This window comes from Haemorhous mexicanus, chromosome 20 (genome assembly GCF_027477595.1).
Source record: "Haemorhous mexicanus isolate bHaeMex1 chromosome 20, bHaeMex1.pri, whole genome shotgun sequence".
In the NCBI taxonomy this organism is placed as follows: Eukaryota; Metazoa; Chordata; class Aves; order Passeriformes; family Fringillidae; genus Haemorhous; species Haemorhous mexicanus.
This window is the reverse complement of record NC_082360.1, coordinates 9,535,846-9,560,488: the sequence shown is the minus strand read 5'-3', so window position 1 is coordinate 9,560,488 and position 24,643 is coordinate 9,535,846. Positions and strand designations below refer to the sequence as shown.

Below are 24,643 nucleotides of genomic sequence, written 5' to 3'. Positions count from 1 at the left end.
GAAAACATTTTGTCAGAGTAATTTATCTCTATTTTGTCAGGGGAATCTATCTCAGGTCATCTCCTCATATCTTTTAAAATAATTGTCTCCTCATATCTTTTAAAATCATTTAGGTTGTCATAATTAGCTGGAAAATAGAAATGGTATCCCAGTCTCTCCCCTCCTCTCCAGATCTGTGCATTTTGAGGAGATGCAACAGAAACTGGGGACCAAAACAGCATGGGGAAAGAGTTTTCGTGGGTATTTCAGTTCCCAGCTGACCCTTCACCTCCCAACAAGGTTTAAGAATAACTGGATTAGTGAAGCTCTCCTTAATAGCTTTTTCCTTTAACTATTAGGAATTACTACACTGAGCCTTTTGGCAGCCTGGGGAAAGTAGCTGAGAACTCTGTTGATAATTTATCATCCTTAAGGGGGAAAAGAAAGCCAACAAAAAACCCCACACCATAACCAATCCACCAGAAACTCGTTCTAAAGTAACCTTTAAGTTAAACAAAAGCCACCCACAGCACTGCAGACCTTGCAGAGGATCCCCAAATCCCTGCACAAAAGCTGCCAGGCAGGATTTGGACAGGATCCAGCACCACCAGCTCACTGTCCCGAGGGCTGGAGTTTTGCCTGACCTAAAGGGAGCTCAGTGACACCAACAAGTGCCTGGATGATGCAAGCAAGGGACAAAGCTCATTTGGCCACAGCTGCTTGTCACAGGGGGGTGTGCTGGTGCTTCATGTAACTCACAGTAATCTGATAATGCACCTGGCTCCAAACTGCAAAGCCACAGGAGAGGGGCAGTTCTTCTCTGAGTGTGTCCTACAGGTGCTCATTTCTGGGTTTGAGGAAGTTTGGAGTGCTTCTTAGTGAAGAAATTCCTCCCATATTCTGAAGCCACAAAGGTGAGAAAAACCCCTCCAAAACCCCACTCCAGGCTCCTTTAGTCTCTCCCAGACTGTGGTTCAGACAAGTCCTTGCATTTCCAACTTTTAAACAGTCTCAAGCAGATTCTTGACCTTTTTACTCTGGGGACTTACAGACGTTTTTGCTCTTGTGGACAGAGAACAGATGAAAATAAGAGGCTTTGACTCCCCCTCAGCACGTGTGCTCTGTTGGTTGTTTCTGCCCAGAACAGTGAATTCCCAAAGTTTTATCTCCCTCTACCGGTGACTTTTTGTGCTCTCCCCACACAGGACAAACCCAGAATTAATTCCATCTTTTGCCATGGAATGGTGACGGTTTGCTGCTTCAACAGGAAGCACATGGCAACAGAAGATAAGCCTAAATTAAGTTGTAATTATAAAGTGTGTATTTATAGTTATAAGGCTGGAAGTGGAGGGTTTGAAGTTTCACTTTAGGTAATAAAAGTTGTGGTTTCAGCCTGGTTTTTGCAGTGGAGGGGATTGGGAAAGGGAGGGCAGGACAAGGAAAGTAACCCACAGATATTTAAATGGCCTGTACAGGGTTCTTCTCACTTTTATTCTCCTTTACATGACAGATACATTTTTACTGGACCTTCAAAGCTGGCTGACTCAGCTTTCTTGGAGCTGGCTGTAAAACACATCCAAGTCTGAGCTGCTTCAGGTGACTCTTGGTTTTCCTGCTTCATCACAGCTGGAAACCCCTCCCCTTTTCCATTTCCCACCACAATTTATTCATGATTATCCATCACATGCTCATTAAGGAGTTGCAGAGATGGGAGCAGCCAACTCAGAAATCCAAAAATCATGGCTGGGCTGGGAATGAACACCTTGGGAGAGATCAAAGTTGCCAGGAGCCAAACAGGACACAGGTCCAAGTGCAGAGGAATTCCCAGGCTGGCACGTGGAGGCTGAGCTCTCCCCAGGCTCCAGGGGGAAGCCAGGACCTGAACTCACCCCTCTGGAGCTTACTCCAAGCTAATCCATTAAGCTGCTTATTTTCTGCTGCCTCATTCATAACACATCCTCTAAAGCCAAAGGAAAACACGATGCAGGGGCAGGGAATAAAATAAAAGAGGCTGATTGCATTTAAGAATTTAAATCATTTTATTGCTTTACCTGCCATTAGGACAATCTATAACAAAAGGAATATAATATAATATATTAGCACATACAGTAAATCAGACTTATAGAGTCAGGTAACAATACAAAAATGGTCCTCTGGTTGACTATAGCTTCCTAGGGCAATAGACTTCATCAATTTGCTGAAGATAGACTTGCAAAAAATTACTTCTAAAGCCCTGAATGTTAGCTAAGGCAAAACTATGCCAATCGTGGTTTCAAACATATTGAAATTGCACACAAAGGTAAAGCTATAACTGTGTTTAATATTTAACTCAGACTTAGCTGATTTATCTTAAAATCTTGTAGGTAAAACTACAAAAGGGAGTAAACAGCAAGCTAAAAAGATGCAGTAGTGAAACTTGATTAGAAAGCCTTATATAAAAAAAAATGTGCATTTTTTTTTTGTGGAGCTCTAACTGGTTTACACAGTTTTTGGTGCTTTAATGTAACACAAAACACATATGAAGAAAAAAACCTGCAGAGTCAAAACTTAAGAAAAAAGTATTACCAAAAAAAAAAAAAAAAGAGGGAAAAAAAACCCCAAAAAACAAAAAAAGGTAGCATTTGCTTATTCCTTAAGGACTCTGGCAGAAATCCCCTATTCAAAATCTCTTGAATAGAGAACTCAAACCACAAGCATTTCAATCCCCTTCCTGGGATTTCAGTTTCAGAAATACCCTGAAACCTTTTGTAAAGGCTTGATACCTTCAGTATTATTCTGCATGAATTAGCAGATTCTTCCTGATTCTCTCCATGCCTGGGAAAACATTGGATTTGCATCCACTCCACCTCAGAAAGGAAACAAAACGAGGGCTCCATCGTTAAAGTAGTTGCACAACAAATGCCAAACTGCTTGCTGTCACTCCCAAATACAAACCTATGCTACTTGATATAAATTACAGTTTAAAGGAAACCTTAAAAATTGCCTACAATTATTGAACCGTGGAATTCAGTAAAAACTTTTGGGAAGTCTTGGTGAGCACAGAGTAATGGAACACAAAGCTGGGAAATACTGAAATACATTTAAGACTCCGCAACAGATTGAACTTGGGGGGAAAAAAAGGATTAAGTAAGTGTGGTGGAAATTCCATAAGCAAGAAAAGAGAATTCACCTTTTGGCTTTGAGCTAGATTTATAGTGAACCATTTTTAAAATGATGAACTGACAGCTCGAAAAACTTAAAACAACTGAGTGTTGCAGGAAAGTTCAAACATTCAGGTTTTTTGCCTCTCATTCTCTACTAAGAAGAATAATGGAGCTCTACAGACCAGCAATCTTGTCACCTGCAACTGATACTGGCCAAAACACTCAGCATTTATTTTCCCTGGTGACAAAGGGTCACTTGAACTGATGGCGATTTTTTAAAAGTCAACTGAGGATTAACAAAACAATTCACAGGGAAAATCAAATATTTGCTTTCGACTTCTACACCAATCTAAGCACTCAAACAGTACTAACAGCTGGACAGCTGCACCATTCTTACACCAATCTATGCACTAGAGACCACAGTCAGGCATTTCATGGAGCATTTGGTTCTTGCCACTTGGAACAGGAAGAGTTTTAAATGGCAAATCTATGGCTGGAGAAAGAACAAGTGGAAAAGATCAGTTGCAGCAAGTCAGCAAATGGATCAACAGCTGAAGTAGTTCACCAGAACTATTAACCTGGAAAGCTTTTGATTTACACTTGACAAGAACAGAACTAAGCAATCTTAAACCAGCAGACACAGGAACAATTATACTGGTAAATTCCAACTGTGGCTTTCTTAGCAGCTGATGCCTCACGATTGAACCTAGGATTACAGTACCCAGAAAATGAAAACGAAACCCAGAAAACCCCAAGCCCCGAGAAGCTCAATTACAAGGGTAGCTCTCATGTGAAAAGAAATACAGCAGGTAATGACCACAGCCTTAAAATCTGTCCAATAATTTGAGAAACACTTTTAAAAGAACTTTTTTCCCCCCTTTACTGTCACCTCCTCACTCTATGGCAATGGCGTGGTGCCAGGAGGTCTCTTCCTCGCTGAGCACTGGCCTGAGTTGGACACTGGTGCACAGAGAGAAGCAAACGTCCCCACTGAACTTTTTCTATTAATTTAATGGGACAGAGAGCACAGAAATAATATGCTCTAAATTAATGACAGTGCCATGATAAGCAGTTTATTTTTTTTCCTTTTTTTTTTTTTTCCTTTTTTTCTTTTTTTTTTCTTTTTCTTTTTTTTAACCGGACAGGAAGCTGCAAATGCCAGTGGCGATGTGGCTCTGCACAAGGGGAAGGAAGCAGTCTGCATTCGTGAAGCATGGCTTGGACAGGGAGGAAGGTTTCAGACAGACAGTGATACAAAACTGTTGTACTGCTGGATGTTCCTCTTGAGGATATCCGAGCAGGGGCCCAGCACGCGCTCGAACCGGGGCCGGTCCAGCTTCACACATTTCAAGGGGCCACGAGCCACCACGGTGGCAGCACGAGGACGGTTCATCAGCAGAGCAATCTCACCTGGGACAGCAGAAACAGGGAACAGAGTTACCAATCAATGGGAAAAAGAGGCAAAGAAATGACCCTTCTCTGTGGCATTCAGTTTTTGAAAAATCCCTTCGCCCAGGATTTTTCTCCTGGGAAGCTGAGAAGCCTCAGAGAAAAAGGAAAGCAATTCTTATCTCATTGGCTTCTCCTGTGTTTTGCTGCTTTGGAATGTGTTTGGAGACTGTTCATTGCATTCTGCTGTGAGTTGGTTTCACTCATTGGCCAATCAGGGCCAAGCTGTGTCAGGGCTCTGGAGAGAGTCACGAGCTTTCAATATTATCTTTTTAGCCCTCTGTCTGTATCCTGTCTGTATTCTTTAGTATAGTTTAGTATAGCATTCTTTAATATAATATAATATCATTAAATAATAAATTATCCTTCTGAGCACATGGAGTCAGATGCATCATTCCTCCCTGCCATGGAGCACCCTGCAAATAACAATACTTTTCCACTTGAAATTGCAGAGAAGGTAATTCAGGCTTTAGCACTGCTCAGAACAAGTACCTAAGTAATTACACTAAAAGCAACTGTGAAGGTAGTTTAAAAAAAAACCCTTCTTGTGGATTGTTATTAAAAAGCCTGTCCACATTCAAGTCTCTCTGAAAAAAACCCTCAAAAATTTTCAATACAATTTTCAATACTGTGTCTCGTTGAGGAAAGGCTGTGTTTCAATTCACAGTGTAATCTTCCTAGCCAACAAGTAGTCATTTTTCTAATAGTACTGCTCAATTCTGGTGTTTCTAGGAAACTCAGGACAACAAGAGCATGGTTTTGAAGTAAACAAACAAATAAAACATTCATGCACCAGACAGAAGCCTTTGACCCATTGCTGACTAGAATCAAAACTCTGACTTTGTCACGGGGCAGGGGAAAAGGAGCATTTTGAAGTCCCACTGGATCCTCATTTCTTAAGTTTTGCACAAACATGCCAGAAGCTTTGTTTCAACTGCTGAACAACATGTTTGGAAATGCAGTTTTCAACAAGCCCCTGTTATCAGCAACAGAAACAACCCCTAACATTCCTACAACAAGCAAGGAACAAACCAGAGCAGCAACTCTGGGCTTTGTTTGCTTGGTTTTGGACTTGAGCTCTTTCCGTGTTCAGGACTGAGGAAAGAACTCAGTGTTCCTTGGAGAACACTCCTGCCTGCATTATCAGAAGGGATGTTCCAAAGAAATGAGGAAAACTGAGGAAAACTTTTCCTCTGTGCCCAATTAAAACTCCTGAACTCAGCAGCCTCCACAAGAGAGGCTTGCTAAAGAATAAGGAGGTTCTAAGGGAGAGTTAAACCCCTGAAGGAAAGGTCTGCAGCACCCAGACACAGTGACTGTGATAACATTTAGTTTTAGAGTAGGAACACAGAGGGAAATATCAGAAAATATGAAATGACAGGGAATGAAGTCTAGTCCTAGATCCTGAGCCAAGCAGGCCTTTGGGCAGAGCCCATGCACCCAAGTCCATCCCAATTCAGGCCTTGCAACAGAGGATTTGCTGCTTACATCATCCACAGAGCTGCAAACCTGGACAACCAAAAGGTTTTAGCAAGAGGAAAGAGAGGAACTACCCAAAACATGAGAAAACTGTTAGGGGTTTAGAGAAGGAGAGGGCTGTATTTAACCATTAAAGAGCAGGTTCTGCCCAGGTTCCTGTCTGACCTGGAGAAAAGGCCAAGGAAGGAATTTTCTTATCTTAGTGCTGTCTGCAGCTGTGTAATGAGTGACTACAAAGACAAACCCTAGCTGCACAGGGAAAGACAGAGAGAAAGCAACAGGCTGCAGAACAGGAAATTCTTGTCAGGCACGAAGGAAAAAACCTCTGCACAACAAGGCTGGTTACACAGAGAAAGAAATTGCCCAGAGAGGCTGTGGGATCTCCATCCCTGGAGACACAGGAATCTCAACTGGACACAGCCCTGAGGAAAACAATGTCATTTAAAAATTTAGCTCTGCTCAGGGCAGGGAGGTCAGGCCAAATCATCTTTTACAGTAAAGCAGTGTGGAACAATCACATCCTGTGTGCACACCTGAGTGCCAAGTGACTCTGATACTCACCCGACCCTGAGAGCAACCACACGAGCCCAAAACAGTAATTAAGCAAATCCATCTCATCTCCACCATTGACACAGCACAGACAAAATGGTGACAGTGGTGTCTGTAGCCACAGCTGTCACAACATAACTCACCAAAGTAATCAGAAGGTCCCAGTCTGCCCACTTCAACAAATTCCTCATTTTCTGACCGGCGCTGTAACACTGCAGCTGTGCCCTTCAATAAATGACAGCAGTCAAACAACTGCAATTCCCAGCATCACCACATCCCAACACTGAATTTCACACAGAATCAGCTGCTTTGCAGAGATAACTGTTAGGATGCCTCAGTTCAAAAGCCACTTCACAGTCCTTGCACAGTTCACCTAACTGCTGTACAAGAACAACTGCTCCTCTCCTCCCCAGGCATTAAACATCTTGAACATTTACATATCTACAGCAGTGACTTCTTCCTGCTTTTCCTCAGAACAGTAGAAATATTATAGTATGACAAGCAAAAAGCCAGAAGAAAACACAAACCACCAGACAGAACACTAGTAAGGCATTACCAGCTATCTAGAACAGGTCTCTACTCTCAAAAAGACAAACTGCTTTCAGTCAGAAACTTGTTATTCTTTTCCTGGAAGTATCATTTGTGAAAACAGCAAAACTAAATCCAAGTTACTGCATGTCCAGCAAGATGATGTTTCTTTAGTGATTCTCTGGAAGTACATTCTTATGTTTTGTTCTTCTCCAAGTGCCTGCTTAGGGAAACAACCAAAAAAAGTCAAGTTCTGAGCTTGTAATTTTGAGCTTGCTTACCTCCAAGATAATGAAGAACTCATCTCCTGGCTCTCCCTGGACCACAATCTTCTGCCCATCCTCAAATTGTACCGGTTCCAAGGCATCGGCCACAGTGAGACGCTCCCACTTGTCCAGAGACTCTGCAGAGTTAAGAGTTCATTACTGGAGTGTCTTCTCAAGGCACAAATTACACCTTTTGCTCTGTATTTCTACAGAGGTCAGTGTATTTCTGCCTGCATTTGTGCATCAGTGATCAAGACGTGAATTAGAGCTATTTTGGATTGATGCAGAGCAGCAGTTGTGATGAGTTACCACAACAGCCTGTAATCATCATAATGCTGGGTAACAGCTTCATTACAATGTGGCAACTGATTCCACTCCAGAACAAAAATCTGCTCACTTACCCAATATAGATACTTTACTAAGGAATTTCTCATACATATTTCTCTTTCTCAAAGTATTTCCCTATAAAAAAAAAAAAAAAGGAAAGGACACAAAGTAAGTTTTCTTTCTACTCTAAATAAAACTCCAGACATAAACAAATTTAGCCAGACACACACTGTTCTGTCTCACAGACCCCAAACCCACAAGATGAAATGTTTTGAAATTGAGTTTTCTCAGTAATATTCCAGTTGAGCAACATTCCTAAAGCACTCAGCAGTTATTGCAGCCTTATTTCACTCTCAGCTCAGTTTAACACTGGCATTGTTTTGCTCACTAATGCAAGATCCCCCCTTGCCCTGTGCCTGAGAGATGCACGTTGAGTAATCAGCTGATTACTGAAGAGACAGCAGGATTTGGAATAAATAACTCTAGCAAAGGACAGGCAGAAGGACAGACACCCAGGATACATAACCCCCAAAGCATAAACCCAGGTTTTGGGGGCTACTTGCCATCAGGATCCTTCTGTAGCTGTCCCTGTCAATGCCCCACAACTTGACGTTGGTCTTGGCTTTGACGGTGGCAGCTCGGGGGGTGCCGTAGATGAGGGCGAGCTCTCCAAAGCTCCCTCCCTCACCCACACTGGTGGCCCACTCACTGTTCACGTAAACCTGGAAGGCAGAGCATGGTCAGACACCCCTCAGCTTCCTGCTGCCCTCTACTCCCTTGGGACTACAAGGAAATTCTCACATCTGTACTAAGGTTGATCATTTCAGGGTTTTAACAATGCTTCCAACCCCAGCACAATTTGAATTTTCCTTGACAAGGGGATTCTCTTCTGCATCTCATGCACAGACTCAACACAGACTCCTGAGAAACAACACCTCAACAAGGTCTGTGTCATAAAGGGCTATGAACGAGCTGGGCTGGAAAATAAAATGTCTTCTTGTTCTTAAAGCCTGCCCACACCTCAACTCCTCCCGGCATGCTTCAAACATCTGTATCATGTCCAAATAATTCATTTTTAAACTCAGTCTGTGCAGCCAGACTGAGCTCTTAAGGGGCAAAACAAACTTCCATAAGTAAGAATTTAAAATGAGCAAAGCTGCTAAAGGCAGGGTCTGTAGAAGAGGCCTACAAATATCAGAGTATTCTTCTTCTAGGAATGAACAGATCATTAATAAACTACCAGGAATGCTTACATCCATTTCTCCTTGATCAACAACATAGAAGTTATCACCTTCATCACCTAAAGGAGAGGAAAAAAAAAACCTGAATATACACTAAACTGAAAGAACTGGCATCTCTGCCAACTTTGATGTTGAGACTCCAACAAGGTTGGCAAATTTTTGCAGTTTGCAGGGTGAAACGTCACATTTTGCTGATTTCACACTCCTCTCAGCCCCATGAAAGGGGACATCTACTGGTGCCCAGGAGATCAGCAGCAATTCCAGGATTACTGGAAAGGCCAATCAGATCCATAAATGATATAACATTTCTACAGTCATCAAGGGACAATGTTCCCAACGGATAATCTCTGCAAGGAAGCCTCATCCTCCTCCAGTGGCTCCAACTCCTTACTTTAGTATGAAATGCTTCAGGGAACACAACAAGAAATTGTGTGGCTGCAGTGAGCCTGCTTTTATATTAAAAATAAACACAAACTAAGAGCACTAGGCCAGCTCCCCATCCCCAAATGCCTCCCCAGAGCAAACAGTGTCACTTGCCTTGCTGGATGACAGTCTCTCCTGCGATGTAAGTGACGGGGAACATCGCATCGAAGATGTCACTGAAGGAGAGGACACCAAAATCAGACAAAACCTGCACAACTCCACACATCTGTACCCCCAAGCCATCAACACTGCTCCTGGAGCTCTGTGTGTTCCACTGACCACTGCAGAGTCACTGCAGATTTGGGACACATTTACTCTTCTGAACTCTGCCTTTCCACAAACCTTAACCCCACCAAGACTTCCTCCTACCTCCTCTCATTATCATCAAGATGGGTAAAGAGCACATTCTTCTCAATTGCTTTTGCCAAAGCAGCCATGGTTTTATAATCTTTTGGAATAACCTAGAGAGAATCAGAGAAAGCAAATGGTTAATTTTTCTCATGAAAAACTTCTGCATTTCCCATGGTAAATAAACAACTTAAATTGTTACAAAACACTGGCTGAGTTTTTCCATTTTCTTTCAAGCACTATAAATACAACCCCAAATATAGTAAATGTTTACAGACAGTTTGAACACAAGGAAAATATAATCTTGTATTATTTTATGCAACTGAAAAGCATAATTCCATGCTCAGTTTGTAAGTTTTTTTGCAGAGCAAATATCTGTTCAACGTGTGCTTTCCTGGGAACAGCAGCAAGCCTGCTCTGCCATTAGGCCAAATGTTGTTGCAGCTGCCAAATAACTGGAAGAACATTCTATATATCTAAATATATGCACATCTAAATATACATGACTTCAAAGGGAACAGGTCTAAGTAATGCATGAATGGTTTAATTGCATGATGGGTTATTCTGTCCTCCAGTTAAACAGCCACACACACAGGTCTGCTTCTCACAGCAATTAGGACATAACAGGCTCCAGGAGCTTGGTGTTATTTAATGCCCTGGCTAGAAGGTGGGTTCAGATAAACTCTTGGATTGTGGGTGTAATTTTGAGCAAGGTTTAAGAGTCAGAGCACCTTTCTAACATAAGAGGCAGCATCCTCTTCTGTGTAGACTTCTGCACTGATGGCCCCACGTCGTGATCGGTATTTAACCACGGGGTTGAGGGGGGGAGGAGGGGAGATCTCGTCCTCCCGGGAGTCGGAGCGAGAACCAGACTTCAGCTGATTCAACAACTGCTTTGTTTCCTCCTAAACAGGAAGGAAGACATGTTTGTGTCACATAATCCAAAGGGGGAGAAAGAAAAAAAAAGCAGTGATGTATCATGTTCCAGCCCAGCCTGCCAACACCAGGGAGCTTCCTGTGTACCATTATTCCCACATTAAGGCAGACAGGAGACTGCAGCATCCGAGATCAAAGGCCTTTCAAAACACGTGGTAGATGTGCCTTTCATTCCTACCACTCACATCACAATGGTGCTTATTTTATTGAGTTATTCTTCATTGATTAAACTATTGGTGTGAACAAGTTGATTCTGGTTTCTGCCAGTGTGTTTAACAGGTGATGAGGACATTCCTCAAACGCTGAAGGCGCTTCCCCAGCTGCAAACCCCCAACTGCTCCCCTCAGCTGCGAGGTGTTAAAGCCTTTTTGGAGTTGAAAGACAGAGGAGCAATTCCTCAGAAATCCATGCTACATGAGAAGCTTTTGAAAGAGGTTGAGTCATGGACCAACTTGATACTCATTAACCAGCATTTATTTTGGGAGAAAGAAACACGAACACTGCTTTCAAAAGAGCTGGAGGAAGGATGCTGGAGGCCAAAGTGGGATTTTTTTATGCAAACCACATCCAGACCTTGCACAAGGTTACTTGTTTTCCTTATTTCCTTCAGTTACTTATTGTGTTGCAGTGATACTCTAGAGGAGCAGGGTGCTTACAATAACACAAATTCTAATTAACTTGACACACAGAAATTTGATTCTTCGAAAGATTCACCTCAATCAACTAAAATCAGATTAAAAACAAAACAGCCAACCCTGGAGTCAGAGCATTGACATCAGAACAGCTCAAATGACTTTCCCAGCATTAGGAAACAGGGGTTTGGGACATTCTGTAAAAGAACAAGGACTCATCTGTTCTCCCAGAGCTCCAGCCCTTGTAAAAGCCGGGTTTGTCCCAGTGTCCCTGATCCCAGCTGGGCAGAGGCTCTGGATAACAACACCAGCCTGAGGGAAGGGCCATAGGATAGCCATTCCTGGGAGTTTCCATTGCCCCTCTCCCAGAGCCAAGGAGCTCCACAGCCTCACGTTTCACTTCCTGCTCTTTGCCCATTGATCAAATGGTGCCACATTTCCCAACCATGGGAGCAAAATGTATTTAAAACTCATTTCTGTCCTCTGATTTTAGAGGAACGAGTCTCAACAGAGATGAAATTACAAATAGCCTGAGCAGTAATAAGTGTTTGATGTAAAGTGCCCCACCATCAACCACAGAACATGTTTGTTCACATACAAAATACTTAACCCATTAAAAAAGACAGTTTTTGAATAAGTGAACACCAGCTGCTGGGTTTTTTCCAGTATCACATAAAATATTAAATATTGTGATCAGACACTGAAGCACTTCAGCAGCATTTAGTGAGGGAGTTGTTATCAAAACACTCTTCAAAAGACTCCTCAGGGCAATGCCCCACTCAGGGAGAAGGAAACTGCACTAACACAAAAAATTATAACTGGTAACTTCTGTCTGACCCAAAATTTAATATTAACTTCTTTTTTTTAGGATGGTAAGTAGGGGATGGACACAGAACCAAGTCACAGGTGGGTAAAATAACATATTAATTTAAAATACATCAGTTACTCTAAATAGTCCCTACACAGTCACGAAGAAGATTCACCCTGAGACAAAACAGAACCATAGCATGAGGTTAAAAAAGACCTCCAAGACCATCAGCTCCAAACATCACTGTATCAACTATAAATCTCCAGATATTCACATTACACTGCCAGACAACCCTGTGCCACAACATCCTATAATCTCAGATTTCATCTTTTTAATAGACACCTTTTACAATTCCTGACACTAAACCCCATTTATTAACCCAACAGATCAGAGGAAAATTACAGTAGGACCTAAAGAAAGGGTGCCAGTTGTTATTCCCAGACACCTCTGGATCTAGCCAGTGTTTATGAGGAAAACCTGTTTGTTCAAGTCTAGAGGCTCCTCACTTTAAACATATCATGGATAAAGACACTCAGTTTGCTCTGTACTCATCAGTAGAAACATTCCCAGGATCAGAGAAAGATTTAGGAATAATCTATTTATTACATCCAAGCATTGATCTGGTCTTTCAGCTGATGAGGCAGTTCACAATTTTCAGCGTCAGTCATGAATTGCAAGCATTATTTTTCCTGACAAATAACAAATGTTTTTTAATTCCATTTCAATTATTACAAGTAATACTGAAGTGATGACACTCCACATACTCAGATTCAAGTCGATCAGCTACTGAAGAAGACCTTCACAATTTCAGAATTATGTACACTGTAAAACCTGCTAACTGTCATTGCACCAGACACAGCCTCAACTTCCTCTGCTTAATTAGTATTTCATTTATATCAGATTTAAAAAACTCAAACATTCAGAAGTTATAAAAGCATTTTTTTAAAAAACTCTGCCATAAATTCACAACTGCAGAGTATATCCTCCTAAACTAGCTAGCTTTGCAAAAGAAACACTTAGGAAAATGGCAAAATATTCAGATATCTGAGCAGGGCAAGTGGTGGGGAATGGGGGCAGTGACTACACGTCCATCACACTTGCTAATTCCAGCTCTCTGTAAAGCCTGATGTGCACACAACTGCACCACACACAATATTTCAAGCATGCACTGATTCCAGAGGACAGGCATGTCCAACGGCCAGGATTCACCTGGCAGGCTGCAATAATGATCTCTACATTAAATTTCCATAGCTCAAGCAGCACTGCACAGCCCAGCCCAGCACTGGAGAGCTATTCCAGCTTTTAGCAGGTATTGCTATTACCACACATGTTTGCACAGCAAACAGAACAGAGGCCTTAGCACACCACAACCAGATGAAATAAAACCATTTATACAATCAATGAGTAGTAATTAGATTCATCTACCAGCTTTCATAACCCAGAGGAGGACATTTGAATTCCTGTAGTAGCTGTAACTATCTCGGAGGCAGCAATTTTAATGTTTCTGAACAGAAATTCTAAAGCATGTTTAAATTTCTTCAACATATTTTAATAACATGACAGTGAATCAGCTCTGTTTGTGTGCAGTGGAAGAGATGACTTGTCAAGAGAATGAGAGAGAAAATAGCAAGCTCACTTCAGTCTTCAATGGTGTTCCTTCAAAAATCAATCTTATTAAGAAAAACCTCAGGTTGAGATACAGTCAGAGAGAGGAAAATTCAGAAAGCACATTGAAAAGTTGCTCTGCTTTATTACAGGTGTAAAAGACATGATTTTGGGAGGTGAAGCAGAGTGAGTTTCAGGCATTTTTGCTGTAGCAGAGCTGAGGACTGGGCTGGAGCTGGTTAATAACGTTCCTGAGCATTTGTGCTCTCCAGACAGGGGCGTCAGGAGTTTCCTGCCCAGCACAGGATGCTCACTGCTCTGTTACCTGAGAGCTGGGCAGGTACCACAGCACCTGGGGAAACTCAGCCCAGCCCAGCTGAGTGGGGAAACCACCCAGAGGAACCTGCAGCAAGTTTGAAACCCTAGGAGGCACCAAAAAATGCTCCAGTTTCACCTGTAGCTACAGCTGCACTAGAAGGCACTTGGAAACCATGAGAAAAGACCCTGACCAAAACTGTGAGAGCATTTTAAGGGGAAAAACATTACCTAACCAGTTTTATTTTCAGCTTCAGTGTAGGCTGACCAAGTACACAGAAAGCCAATGTGCACCAGAATAAAATCATCAACTTATTCAATTCCAACATTTATGTCAATAAATTCAGAGCAGAAGTTGTTATCTTGCTAAAAAAAAAAATTCAGGTCCCAAATACTCCATGTTGACCATAAATCCACTGCACAAAAGTACCCAAATAATCCCATTTTACATCCCCACATATGGATTGGTTTAGGATTTATTCTAAGCACAGAAATGTGGTTTACTTGGTAAAATTTTGTCTACAGATACCTGTGGTGATGTTTTAAAATTCCCAACCTAGCCGTACCTCAAAACTCAAGAATCCAAGGAGGGGAAGGAGTCATTGTAACAGGCAGGGACGAGGGATTTTTAAGAACCTCATTATTCACTGGTTTGTTGCTGATACACACAACCAAAAAAAGTCAGAGCTCTGAATTTCATAAGCAAAATGTCCCCCACAGAAATTAAGAGTTACAGCAGGTAGTCTGCACCCCTTGGTCATTTTCTAGTATTTATCCTGAACACTTCCATTAAAACACAATTTCCATCAGATATATTTATGATCTCCAGTGCTAATTTCCTTTTCTTTATATCAGCAATTAGTAACTCACTAAAAAAAAAAAAAAAAGATAAATATCTAACTGCCTTATACGAGTACTGAGAGCAGCACCTGCAAACAAGTGCTGCACAAGGTCACAGCTGCATTATTTACTAATTCCATGTTCCAAGTACAGTTGCATCCAACCTTTTCTCTGCACAAGCCTTTAAGTTCCCATTTTCATGGCAGCTCCTTTTCCTGCCTGCTTAGTGACCAATATACGAAATTAACAGGTCAGAAGAGTGTGAAATCACTGTTTCAACTCTGAATGCTTTCCATTCCCAAGATCCCAGAATGCTTCCAACAACAACAGAAACACCAAAGGGACCTCAGGGCAAACACAAGAGGGACAGTAACACTGGACTCCCAAGAGAAGACAAAAACAGGCTCGCTCTTCCCGAGACCTGCAATGCAAATACTTCATTTATCTTCAACTAGGCCTGGATAATACCAATGGCACCACTTGTGCTCTGCCCACATTACTGGAAATCAATATAAGAATCCAAATGCCCTCAGCAGCATTCAGCAAGGTCAATCTCCATAGTCCTCCAGCTCCAGACACACCCATGTATGCTGTGTACCAGCTTCCATGAGGAAGCACTAGGCTGGGATCACACCTGCATCCCAGCTGGGTAAGTCTCCTTGTCACCTTATGGTCTGTCCTACAGGCTTTGGTGTGACAGAGGTGCACAAACTACTGCAAAACAGGATCTGTTTTCCAAAAGCACCATTTCCAATTTCAAAGAGCCATCACAACCAGTCAAATCTGCAGCTCAGCCCCTAAATGACAAAGATACATTTCAATATAAGTTGTCCCACCCTCCTTCCCTTCCATTCCGTGTTTTTACCTTCTCCAATCTCTCAAAGTACTCCCTGATGAATCCCATGGGCCGTTCAGGTCTCACTGTGCATAACTGCACAATGCAATCCTTCAGCAGCTGCTGGATGTTGTGTTTTTGGATGTAAAGCTCACACTCCCGAAGGCTCCGCTCCTCCTCGCTGCTGCTGCTGCTGGAAGCTGCCATGGCTGAAGGGAACAGAAAGAGAAGGTTAAATAATACATAACTACTGGAAACTACTTCGGAAACAAAGATGGTGCAGCCCAAAACAAAGTTATGCTGCATTATCTTACTGATGCATAGCAAAAAAACACCTTTACCTATCAGAGCAATAACTAAGCTAAAGAAAATGCTGGGAAGTTATTTAGCACCTGGAAAGAAATCAGAAATCAAAACTCTGGGGGCTCTACAGCCACAGGCAGAAAAGGCAAAGCTGAGAAAGCTTCAACAACTCGAGCTCTGTGAGTGCTCCAAGTCAGGGAAGATCCCACCTGAACTTCCTGCTGCCTGAACTGAGGATTTTGTAGGACTGGAGGCTCCTGTCAGGAGCTGTGTGGGGTCATGGGGATGGATGAGGGCCAGGAGAGAGGTGGGTGGGAGCTGGCAATGTGAGAGGCCAAGCACGCCCAGCATTCGGAAGTGAAACATGCTCGGGTTGAAGGCAAAGCCAAAATGTCAGGGCAGAGTCTGCTAACGGAAGTTATGGATTACAGGCATGGCTCCTAAAAAGCTCCTGTGTAATTGAAACCTGCTCATACCTCATCACTTATTTCATGGATACACTGCGATCCCAAAATACCTCTTCAACTGTAAATAATGAAAACATCTGCTATGATGCCAGGTTTTCTAAAGACTTCAGCTATGACACTTTCAAAAACGTTCTTAAGCAGATTTTTCTCCCCTTTCAAGTTTGTACAGGGTTTCCACTCCAGATTTTGGGGTACAGGGGGGTTCTGTGAGAAGCTGCTGGCTGCTTCCTCCATGTCCAACAGAGCCAACGCCAGTCAGCTCCAACATGAAACTGCCACTGGCTGAGGCTGGGCCCACCAGTGACAGTGGCAGAGCCTTTGGGACAATGTATCTCAGGAGGAAGGAGAAATGGTAACTTCAGCCACATAGAGGAGTGGGAAAAAAAGCCCTGCAGCCCCCAGGGTCAGAGCAGGACGTGGTCCTGGAACATGGATTCCCTGGTAGCCTGCGATACAGCCCATGGTGAGGCAGCTGTGCCCTGCAGCCCAGGGAGCAGAGATCCACCCACAGCCCCTGGAGGTCCAAAGGGAGCAGAGATCCACCCACAGCCCCTGGAGGTCCAAAGGGAGCAGAGATCCACCCACAGCCCCTGGAGGTCCAAAGGGGAGCAGAGATCCACCCACAGCCCCTGGAGGTCCAAAGGGAGCAGAGATCCACCCACAGCCCCTGGAGGTCCAAAGGGGAGCAGAGATCCACCCACAGCCCCTGGAGGTCCAAAGGGAGCAGAGATCCACCCACAGCCCCTGGAGATCCAAAGGGGAGCAGAGATCCACCTACACCCTGTGGAGGACCCCACACTGGATCAGGGGAATGCACAGAGTGTGACCCACAGGAATCCTGTGCTGGGGTGGGTTTCTGGCAGGAGTTGTGACCATGGTAGGGAAAGCAGGCTGGAGAGCAGCCTGCAGGAAGGACTCACAGTGGAGAAGTCCATGGAGGACTGTCTCCCATGGGGAAGGTGTGAGGATCTTCCCACGAGCAGGATGGAGCAGCAGAGACAGCAGGCAAGGAACTGACTGCAATCCCCATCCTCTGAGGGGAGGGGAGGCAGAGAACATCAGGAGTAAAGTTAAGGCTGGAAAGAAGGGAGAGGGCCAGGAATATGTTTGTAAAATTTGGCTTTATTTCTCATTATCCTACTCAAATTTAATTAGTTTAATTTATTACCAATTTCCCCGAGTGGAGTCTGTTTTGCCCCTGATGGCAAGTGGTGAGTGATCTCTCCCTTATCTCAGTCCAGGAACCTTTCCTTATATTTTCCTTCTGTTGATGAGTTGAAGAGGGCAGTGATGGAGCAGTTTTGGTGGGTGCTTAGCATCTAGCCTGGCTCAGCCCACCACAAGGTTGTAAAACCATTTTAAAATACCTTTTTTACGTATACATGTATACAGACACACATTTCATGTAATTGTTTTCATAAGAAAATTAACACTGTGAGAGTTAAAGAAACAGGAAAGAATTTCTCAGGGCATTTTTGGATGAAGTATAAAGAAAGTTACCTGGTACAGGGAGTGTGGCAACAGCTTATTTATATGCAGTAAGATATGTTGATCCCGGGATCAGCTTTTGAAAGGGAAAAAACGGATTCAGTCAAAATAATTTTGAGAAATGACAAGTCACTGAAGTCACATCATGGGTTTTATCCTGCTGAGGCAGCAGCAAGAAAACCCAGGGCACAGAGGCAACACAACAACGTGCCCCTCCGAATTCTGCTGCTGGAGATTATGGAAGGCTTCGAGTTAATATGGAATTACCAACACTTCACCCAGGTGTCGTGATTGTCACACCTAATCCCTGCTCAAGGACACACACACACACACGTGTATTGGGCGTTGCATAAACACAAAGCGTGGCCTCCCCACGGGCTGAGAAAGCGCCGAGAAGTTCTCCAGTCACTCCTTTTGTTTTGCCAGCCCGCCCGGTGAAGGTCAGCGCTAACTGAGCAGCCCCGGCCGCTCCGTGACCGCCCGCACACTGCGCTCCGTGAGCGGCCACGGGCCACGCGAGAAGGAAGGGCAAGAGCGGTGCAGGAAATGCGCTATCATGGGCAAAATGAAAACTCCGCTATTTATTTCTACGAGCCTTTTTTTCTGCATAATCCCAAAGCTTCCCCGAGCTGCCCAAGGCGTGGCTGCCCCGCCCAGCCCAGCCCCTCACGCAGCGCGGGGCTGCGGCCGCTTCAGACCCGGAGCCACCGGGGCGGCACCGACCCGGTACCCCCGGGGCGGGGGACACGGAGCCGCAGGGGCAAACCGGCCCAAAGGCCCGGAAGCGCCGCCGGGCCCGGCCCCACAGCCCGCGGAGCCCCCTCGGACACCGGCCCGAGAAGGCGCCGCTGCCCCCGCAGCAGCCCCGGAGCCGCGGCCCCGGCCCCGCTCCCTCAGCCGGGCTGGGCCGGCCCCGCCCCAAGGCCGCAGCCTCCCGCTCCGCGCTCGTCCCGCGCGGTTCTCGTCGCCCCCGGCCCCGCCACCGCCCCGGGGCCGCCCAGCCGCGGCCCCCGCCCCGCTCACCTGCGGCGGCTCCGCCGGGACCCCCCGCCCGTCCCGGCCCGGCCGCGGCCTCGCTGCAGCGGCGGCACCGGAAACCGACCGGCCGGACGGGCCCCGCCCGCCATGACGTCAATGCGCCTCGCTCTCGCCCGGGCTCGTCGCCGCGGTAACCTTAAAGGGGCAACGGTGGGCGCGGCGAGGGCACAGGCCGGGGAGCGGCGCGGGAGGAGCTTGCGGCTTTAAGGCGCGCGGGGCTGGCGGGAGCGGGGTGGGGCGGGGGTCTGTTGAGGGGCGCGGGATCCCCTGAGGGGAGCGGGAATGGCGAGAGGAGTGGGAAACCCTGAGGGGAGCGGGAATGGCGAGAAGAGTGGGAAACCTTGAGGGGAGAGGGAATGGCGAGAAGAGTGGGAAACCTTGAGGGGAGCGGGAATGGCGAGAGGAGTGGGAAACCTTGAGGGGAGCGGGAATGGCGAGAGGAGTGGGAAACCTTGAGGGGAGCGGGAATGGCGAGAAGAGTGGGAACTCTGAAGGGAGCCGGAATGGCTGAGAGGACATGGAAACCCTGAGGGAAGAGGGAATGGCCGAGAGGACATGGAAACCCTGAGGGGAGAGGGAATGGCGAGAGGAGTGGGAAACCTTGAGGGGAGAGGGAATGGCGAGAAGAGTGGGAAACCTTGAGGGGAGCGGGAATGGCGAGAGGAGTGGGAAACCTTGAGGGGAGCGGGAATGGCGAGAGGAGTGGGAAACCTTGAGGGGAGCGGGAATGGCGAGAAGAGTGGGAACTCTGAAGGGAGCCGGAATGGCTGAGAGGACATGGAAACCCTGAGGGAAGAGGGAATGGCCGAGAGGACATGGAAACCCCGAGGGGAGAGGGAATGGCGAGAGGAGTGGGAGTCCCTGAGGGGAGCAGGAATGGCGAGTGTGTGTCCCTGAGGGGAGCGGGAATGGCGAGAGGAGTGGGAGTCCCTGAGGGGAGCAGGAATGGCGAGAGTGTGTCCCTGAGGGGAGCGGGAATGGCCCTGAGGGGAGCAGGAATGGCGAGAGGAGAGGGATCCCTTGAGGGGAGCGGGATCCGCCGGGGCATCAACTCCACACCGGCACGGCCGCTGCAAACCGCGGCCTGGAAAAGACCCGGCTTAAAGATCAGACATTGTTATAGGTGGAGGGAAATAAACGATATTCAAGTTTGGCAAAGATTTCACTCTAATCGATGTAAATCCATGTGGGAATTATTTCATGTGTCTTTATGCTGAGATGAGCCCTTTGACTCCATTCACTTTTTTGTACTCCAAGCTGTAAGAAATAATTTACATTATTTTTATATCCGGGCCATGCTGGCACGGGCAGAGCCCATCTCTGGGCTTGGGAAGGAGAAATGAGCCCTAAAAATGAACCCTGAACTGTGCATTTGCTGATCTTGCAACACAAAACATAACTCAGCTTTTTCCTCTAGTGTTACATCATTCAGCCAGCACTCACTTGTGCTTAACCCATATGGGAGAATCACGTAATGTACAGTGACATACTCTCAATAGCAACATTTTAATGTATATTTTGATATAAGAAGATAGTGGTGTTTGTGCAGTGACGCACGAGCCATCAGGAACAACCTGCTGAGGGGTTTCTTGTTTATCAGCTCTTATATTAAAGAAATAAAGGGTAATAACTTGGATGTAGATCTTGGACCTGCAATTCCGACAGACCCAGTCCAGCCCCTGAGCTCACATTCCCCAAATCTTTGATAATTTCTGTCTGATCTGGGTTAATTAGAAGCCAGGGTCCAGGATTTTCTGACACTAAGCTCAAAGCTGGTACTTTTATGAAAAATATAAATAAGAGTAATTAATATTTGTGAAACACTGTCAGAGTACAGCATTGAAATACCAATTTACTTGCTCACCTGGTTATAGAACAGTTCCTTCTGTAATTCAAAACTACTGGAAGTTTCTGAACACCACAAAAATTCATCTGCATTCCCACCTACACATTTCTTTCTCAGCTTTTTACCTCCCCTTTTTTCTTTACGAGCTGCCTGCTAGTGTCACATCTCACTCCTTGTTTGAACAAGTCCTGGTGCTGTTTTGGGATAGATCCCATCTGGAACAAAGCTCTGCCCCTGTGTAAAACCTGTTCTGCAACGTCCTCTTTCTTAGGGAAACAAGTATTCCCTTGTGCTTGATGCAATCCCTGCTGGAGTCCTGGAGCCAGGAGGAGGGGAACAGACCCAGCTTGCAGGAGGAGTCTTGTGAAGCCACTGGACAGAGCTTCCCCCAGTGAGTCAGCACTGGTTATCTCTCAAAGTTAAATCACACTTCACAAAGTTAAATCTCACTTCCGTGAGCTTATGCTCCTATGTCCCCACGTGTTAATTCTCACACCACCGAAGACGTAAGGGAAATTAAAAATAAACAAAGCCCTGTTCCATTTGGTCTGGTCTGAATTAAAGTCAGATCCTGGTCTTAACCATCTAATTAAACGTTCCTGAGTAAACAACTGGCATTACCGTCAGCACTATTCCCACAACTTTGATTTCAAACTACTTCATGCATGGGTTTCTCATGGAGCAATCTGCTGCCCAGGGCTGTGGCTGCTGGAGAGCACAGGAGAGCTCAGGGGGAAGGAGGGTGTGAGCCAAGGTGGGAAATAAGAGCACAGACGTCACCCACCCCTGCTGTGTGCATGGAACAGAAAGAGCTGCTTGAAAGGTCAGTGACAGCCAAATTAACAATGACAGCCAAATTAACAGTGGGGAGCTGGGGTGCTGCACAGGAGCTGCACGGCTAGGGGCTTCTACTGAAGGTACCACCCAACTCAGGACCATGTTCTGTGAGCAGAGTCCTGGAGCAGCCTCTGGGGTTGAAACCAAATGAATCAAACGAGTGGCAGATTGAAGCAGCCAGTGGTTTTGTCACACACACACAGATTTAGGTGTTAAATCAGACATGCCCATCACCCATGAGGTAAAAATGGGGTTTCAAAGGGGCAGAGACAACCTGGAACACTCCTGATCAGTGAGTGCAGCATGTGTGCTGTCTTAGGGTGGAGTAAATGGGGAAAGAAGAAGTTTTAGTGGCACAGAAAGGTTTCATCCACAAACAGAAGCTGCCATTATCCCAAACAGCCCTGAAATCTACATCAGAAAATCAGGAATTAAAACCTGCGAGCTCTCTGTGGACCATGAGGTGTTCATGAGTTCACACTGTATCCTTTGGGCATGGCTCCTTGTATTTTGTTTAAGCTTTAACTAGCACTGAAAATAACCCTCTCTTACTGCTGCACACCTTGGCTCACAGCACCACACAGTGATTCATAGGAAGATCCATAGATTAGAAACTCAAACACACAAAAATACATTCTCTTTTAACAATATTGAGGACATCTGGGTTCCAGGTCAAACTCTGGATGCTGACAGCTTTCAGTGTGACACTTCAGTGTCCCTGCATGCAGGGACAGAAGGACACTTGTCCCTCAGCAATGCAGTGTTTCCAGGGAGTCTGAGCCTCTGGATGAGTTTTACAGTGTAAAATCTATAATTTTGCCACATGAAAGTGATAAAGAAACAGAGCAAGGAATTGATGTGATCCAAAAGGAGCCTGAAAGACAGTGCTTGAACTTCCTGCTGTCAGCCCAGCATGAGTCATGGGCTCAGAAGCCCCGTGGACCCTTAGAGGTGGTGTGTGCAGGCTTCAGTCTGCCTGACGTCAGCTGTGTGAAACAGTCCCCAGTGCAGAACCAGTTTGCTATGGGCAGATCCCAAACCATTTCCATATGTTACTTTGAAGAAGAAAATGACTGCTAAGACTCAAAACAGAGGAAGCAAGCGCCAAGAAAAAAATGCCCTGAAGTGGCCAGATCTAACAGATAGACCAGTGGGGGAATCCATCTCTATCTGCCAGACGTGCCTGCTGCAGCACAGCCCTTCAGACTCCCAGTGTGGCTCCCAGCTGGAAGGCTCCCAACACCCAAGGGGCAACACTGGGAACATTTCACCTCCTGAGTCAGTGCTGACGAGCTCAGCGTGAGGGAGGCTGTGATTAGCAGAGCTCTGTCACACAGCTCTCCTGTGTTGGCTGAACCACAGGCTCCACATTTTAAAAAAGCCAGGATACCCTGGTTAAATTCTGACATTGATAATGGTGCTCTTCTTGCCACCCAGCCAGGCTGAACTTGAACTCAGCTTGCTCTTTTCTAGCCTAGGGAGTTCTGTCCTAGACCAGGGATTAACCTTCACCTCAACAGCAGGCCGAGAAGTCTTTAAGCAGCCTCCTGACAATATTTATTGGGAACTCCTTGCTCAGGTGTCTCTGCACTTCAAGGACTCTCCTCAGCTCCAATGAGGACAGGCATTGATGCAGTAGGAAACAGTTCCAGGTAAAGGGTTAGGCTGCCCCACAAGACCTGGGAGATAGAAAACAGCACCTGAAGTGGGGCAAAAAAAGGCTCTTGCCTGCAGAGAGAAAGAAGGAGATGGGAGAGCAGCAGGTCTGTGCCTCCTGCAGTTTGGATGTCAGCAGGCTTGTTCTGCATCATTAACTTTATACAACCCCTGGGCAGCCTCAGCAGTTCATGAACTGCCCAAGCATCTGCAAATGTGATTCTTGACTTTGAGATCTCTCTGACACAAACCAAATTAAAGAGCACTGAGATAGTGTGCAGCTACTGCCCACTTCTTTTCCGGGAATGCCTGTGAAATACTCCCAATGTTTCTTTTGTAACAGAATGTAAATACCCCCATTGAAAAGAATGCTCAGTTCTTGTGCTTTTAACACAGTCTGGGGAGAGCTCCCTCTCCCAGTATCATCTGGGACACAGTTCTCCTGCAAGATAAATGCACACATAAAAGCATTCAAAGCATTTGAATTTGCTTATGTGCTTTTCTCTGAAAGCAGGTGGCAAAGTAAACACATTGGTCAGATCCACTCTCCTTGGTCTGGACTGACATCCAAACAATGTCTGGACCGACATCTAACAAACTGGCTACAGAATCGAGCCATTTCTGCAAGTTGCTGCCTCCCTCCCCCCCAAGATAATAGAGCATTTTCCCAGATGGAAGGAACCCACTTGAAAAACAAAAGGTCTTTGAAATGTCAGCTCAGGCTTGCTTGGCCCGTGCTGTGTGCCCACAGGAAAACGATAGAGCCTTTTTTCATTCTCCAGCTGTAACACTTACATCTGAAGCAGCAAGATGATTAAGAATTGCAGCTCTAGATCCCTGCTGTCCTACTGATTTCCAGCCTGTCCTGTGGAAGTCATTTAGCCTCACTCTATCTCCAGCACAATGAGGATAAAAGCACTTTCTGGGCTGAGCATGGATCCAAGCTCATGAGAGGTTTGCATGCTCAGTAATGGGGATCAGTAATTGAACTGCTTTAACAAGCCTCAAGCCAGGCACAGGAGAACTGATCCAGTGTGGCTGGCAAAAGAAGTCAGGGCATGGCATCCTCATGGATGGAGGCTCCCTTGGCTCTGTGGGCACCACAGAGTGCTGTGGGCAGTGTAGGTGCTGCCCTGCATTCTCTGAACTCTGCTATTAATGCATTTACCACACCAACATTTTGTGGCACTTCTCCTCCAAACCCCTCCTTGTCTCCTCTAGCATGGAAGAGGAGAAAGTCCCCCAGGTGATAAATCTTCCATGCTAAGAGCTTGGGCGGTGAGCCTGCTTCTCCCAAAGTTCTCC

General features: G+C 45.5%; 2 protein-coding genes across 3 annotated transcripts; one reads left to right on the top strand and one right to left on the bottom strand.

Moving 5' to 3' along the window:
* Window positions 1-1,994: 1,994 nt before the first annotated feature.
* PRKAR1A (protein kinase cAMP-dependent type I regulatory subunit alpha) lies at window positions 1,995-19,125 on the bottom strand. 2 transcript variants are annotated; one of them, XM_059864442.1, is made up of 12 exons: window positions 18,985-19,125; window positions 17,974-18,037; window positions 15,734-15,912; window positions 10,464-10,637; window positions 9,754-9,845; window positions 9,499-9,560; window positions 8,974-9,020; window positions 8,284-8,442; window positions 7,795-7,855; window positions 7,409-7,530; window positions 6,743-6,824; window positions 1,995-4,532 (listed from the first exon to the last, which is right to left on the bottom strand). In XM_059864442.1, the coding sequence occupies exons 3-12, from the start codon at window positions 15,908-15,910 to the stop codon at window positions 4,360-4,362; spliced, it is 1,149 nt and encodes a 382-aa protein (XP_059720425.1). In that variant the 5' UTR covers window positions 15,911-15,912; window positions 17,974-18,037; window positions 18,985-19,125; the 3' UTR covers window positions 1,995-4,359. The 2 variants fall into 2 exon arrangements, with proteins under 2 accessions (XP_059720425.1, XP_059720426.1); XM_059864443.1 differs by lacking the exon at window positions 17,974-18,037 and having other exon boundaries at window positions 18,985-19,112.
* On the top strand, window positions 16,286-21,387 carry LOC132336841 (basic salivary proline-rich protein 2-like). The gene is made up of 4 exons (XM_059864737.1): window positions 16,286-16,313; window positions 16,717-16,825; window positions 18,581-19,129; window positions 21,117-21,387. The coding sequence occupies exons 1-4, from the start codon at window positions 16,286-16,288 to the stop codon at window positions 21,238-21,240; spliced, it is 810 nt and encodes a 269-aa protein (XP_059720720.1). The 3' UTR covers window positions 21,241-21,387.
* The last annotated feature ends 3,256 nt before the right edge of the window (window positions 21,388-24,643 follow it).

Excerpts from the sequence above, each read along its gene's own strand:
- PRKAR1A (XM_059864442.1), bottom strand. The coding sequence starts at position 15,910 with ATGGCAGCTTCCAGCAGCAGCAGCAGCGAGGAGGAGCGGAGCCTTCGG. Across the intron at positions 8,443-8,973 it reads TTGATCAAGGAGAAATGGAT|GTTTACGTGAACAGTGAGTG; the intron begins GTAAGCATTCCT and ends TCTGCCTTCCAG. Across the intron at positions 7,856-8,283 it reads GCTACAGAAGGATCCTGATG|GGAAATACTTTGAGAAAGAG; the intron begins GCAAGTAGCCCC and ends TTTTTTTTATAG.
- LOC132336841 (XM_059864737.1), top strand. The coding sequence starts at position 16,286 with ATGGGGATGGATGAGGGCCAGGAGAGAG. Across the intron at positions 16,826-18,580 it reads CTCAGGAGGAAGGAGAAATG|CTTCCCCGAGCTGCCCAAGG; the intron begins GTAACTTCAGCC and ends ATAATCCCAAAG. Across the intron at positions 19,130-21,116 it reads CGCCCGGGCTCGTCGCCGCG|GGAAACAAGTATTCCCTTGT; the intron begins GTAACCTTAAAG and ends CCTCTTTCTTAG.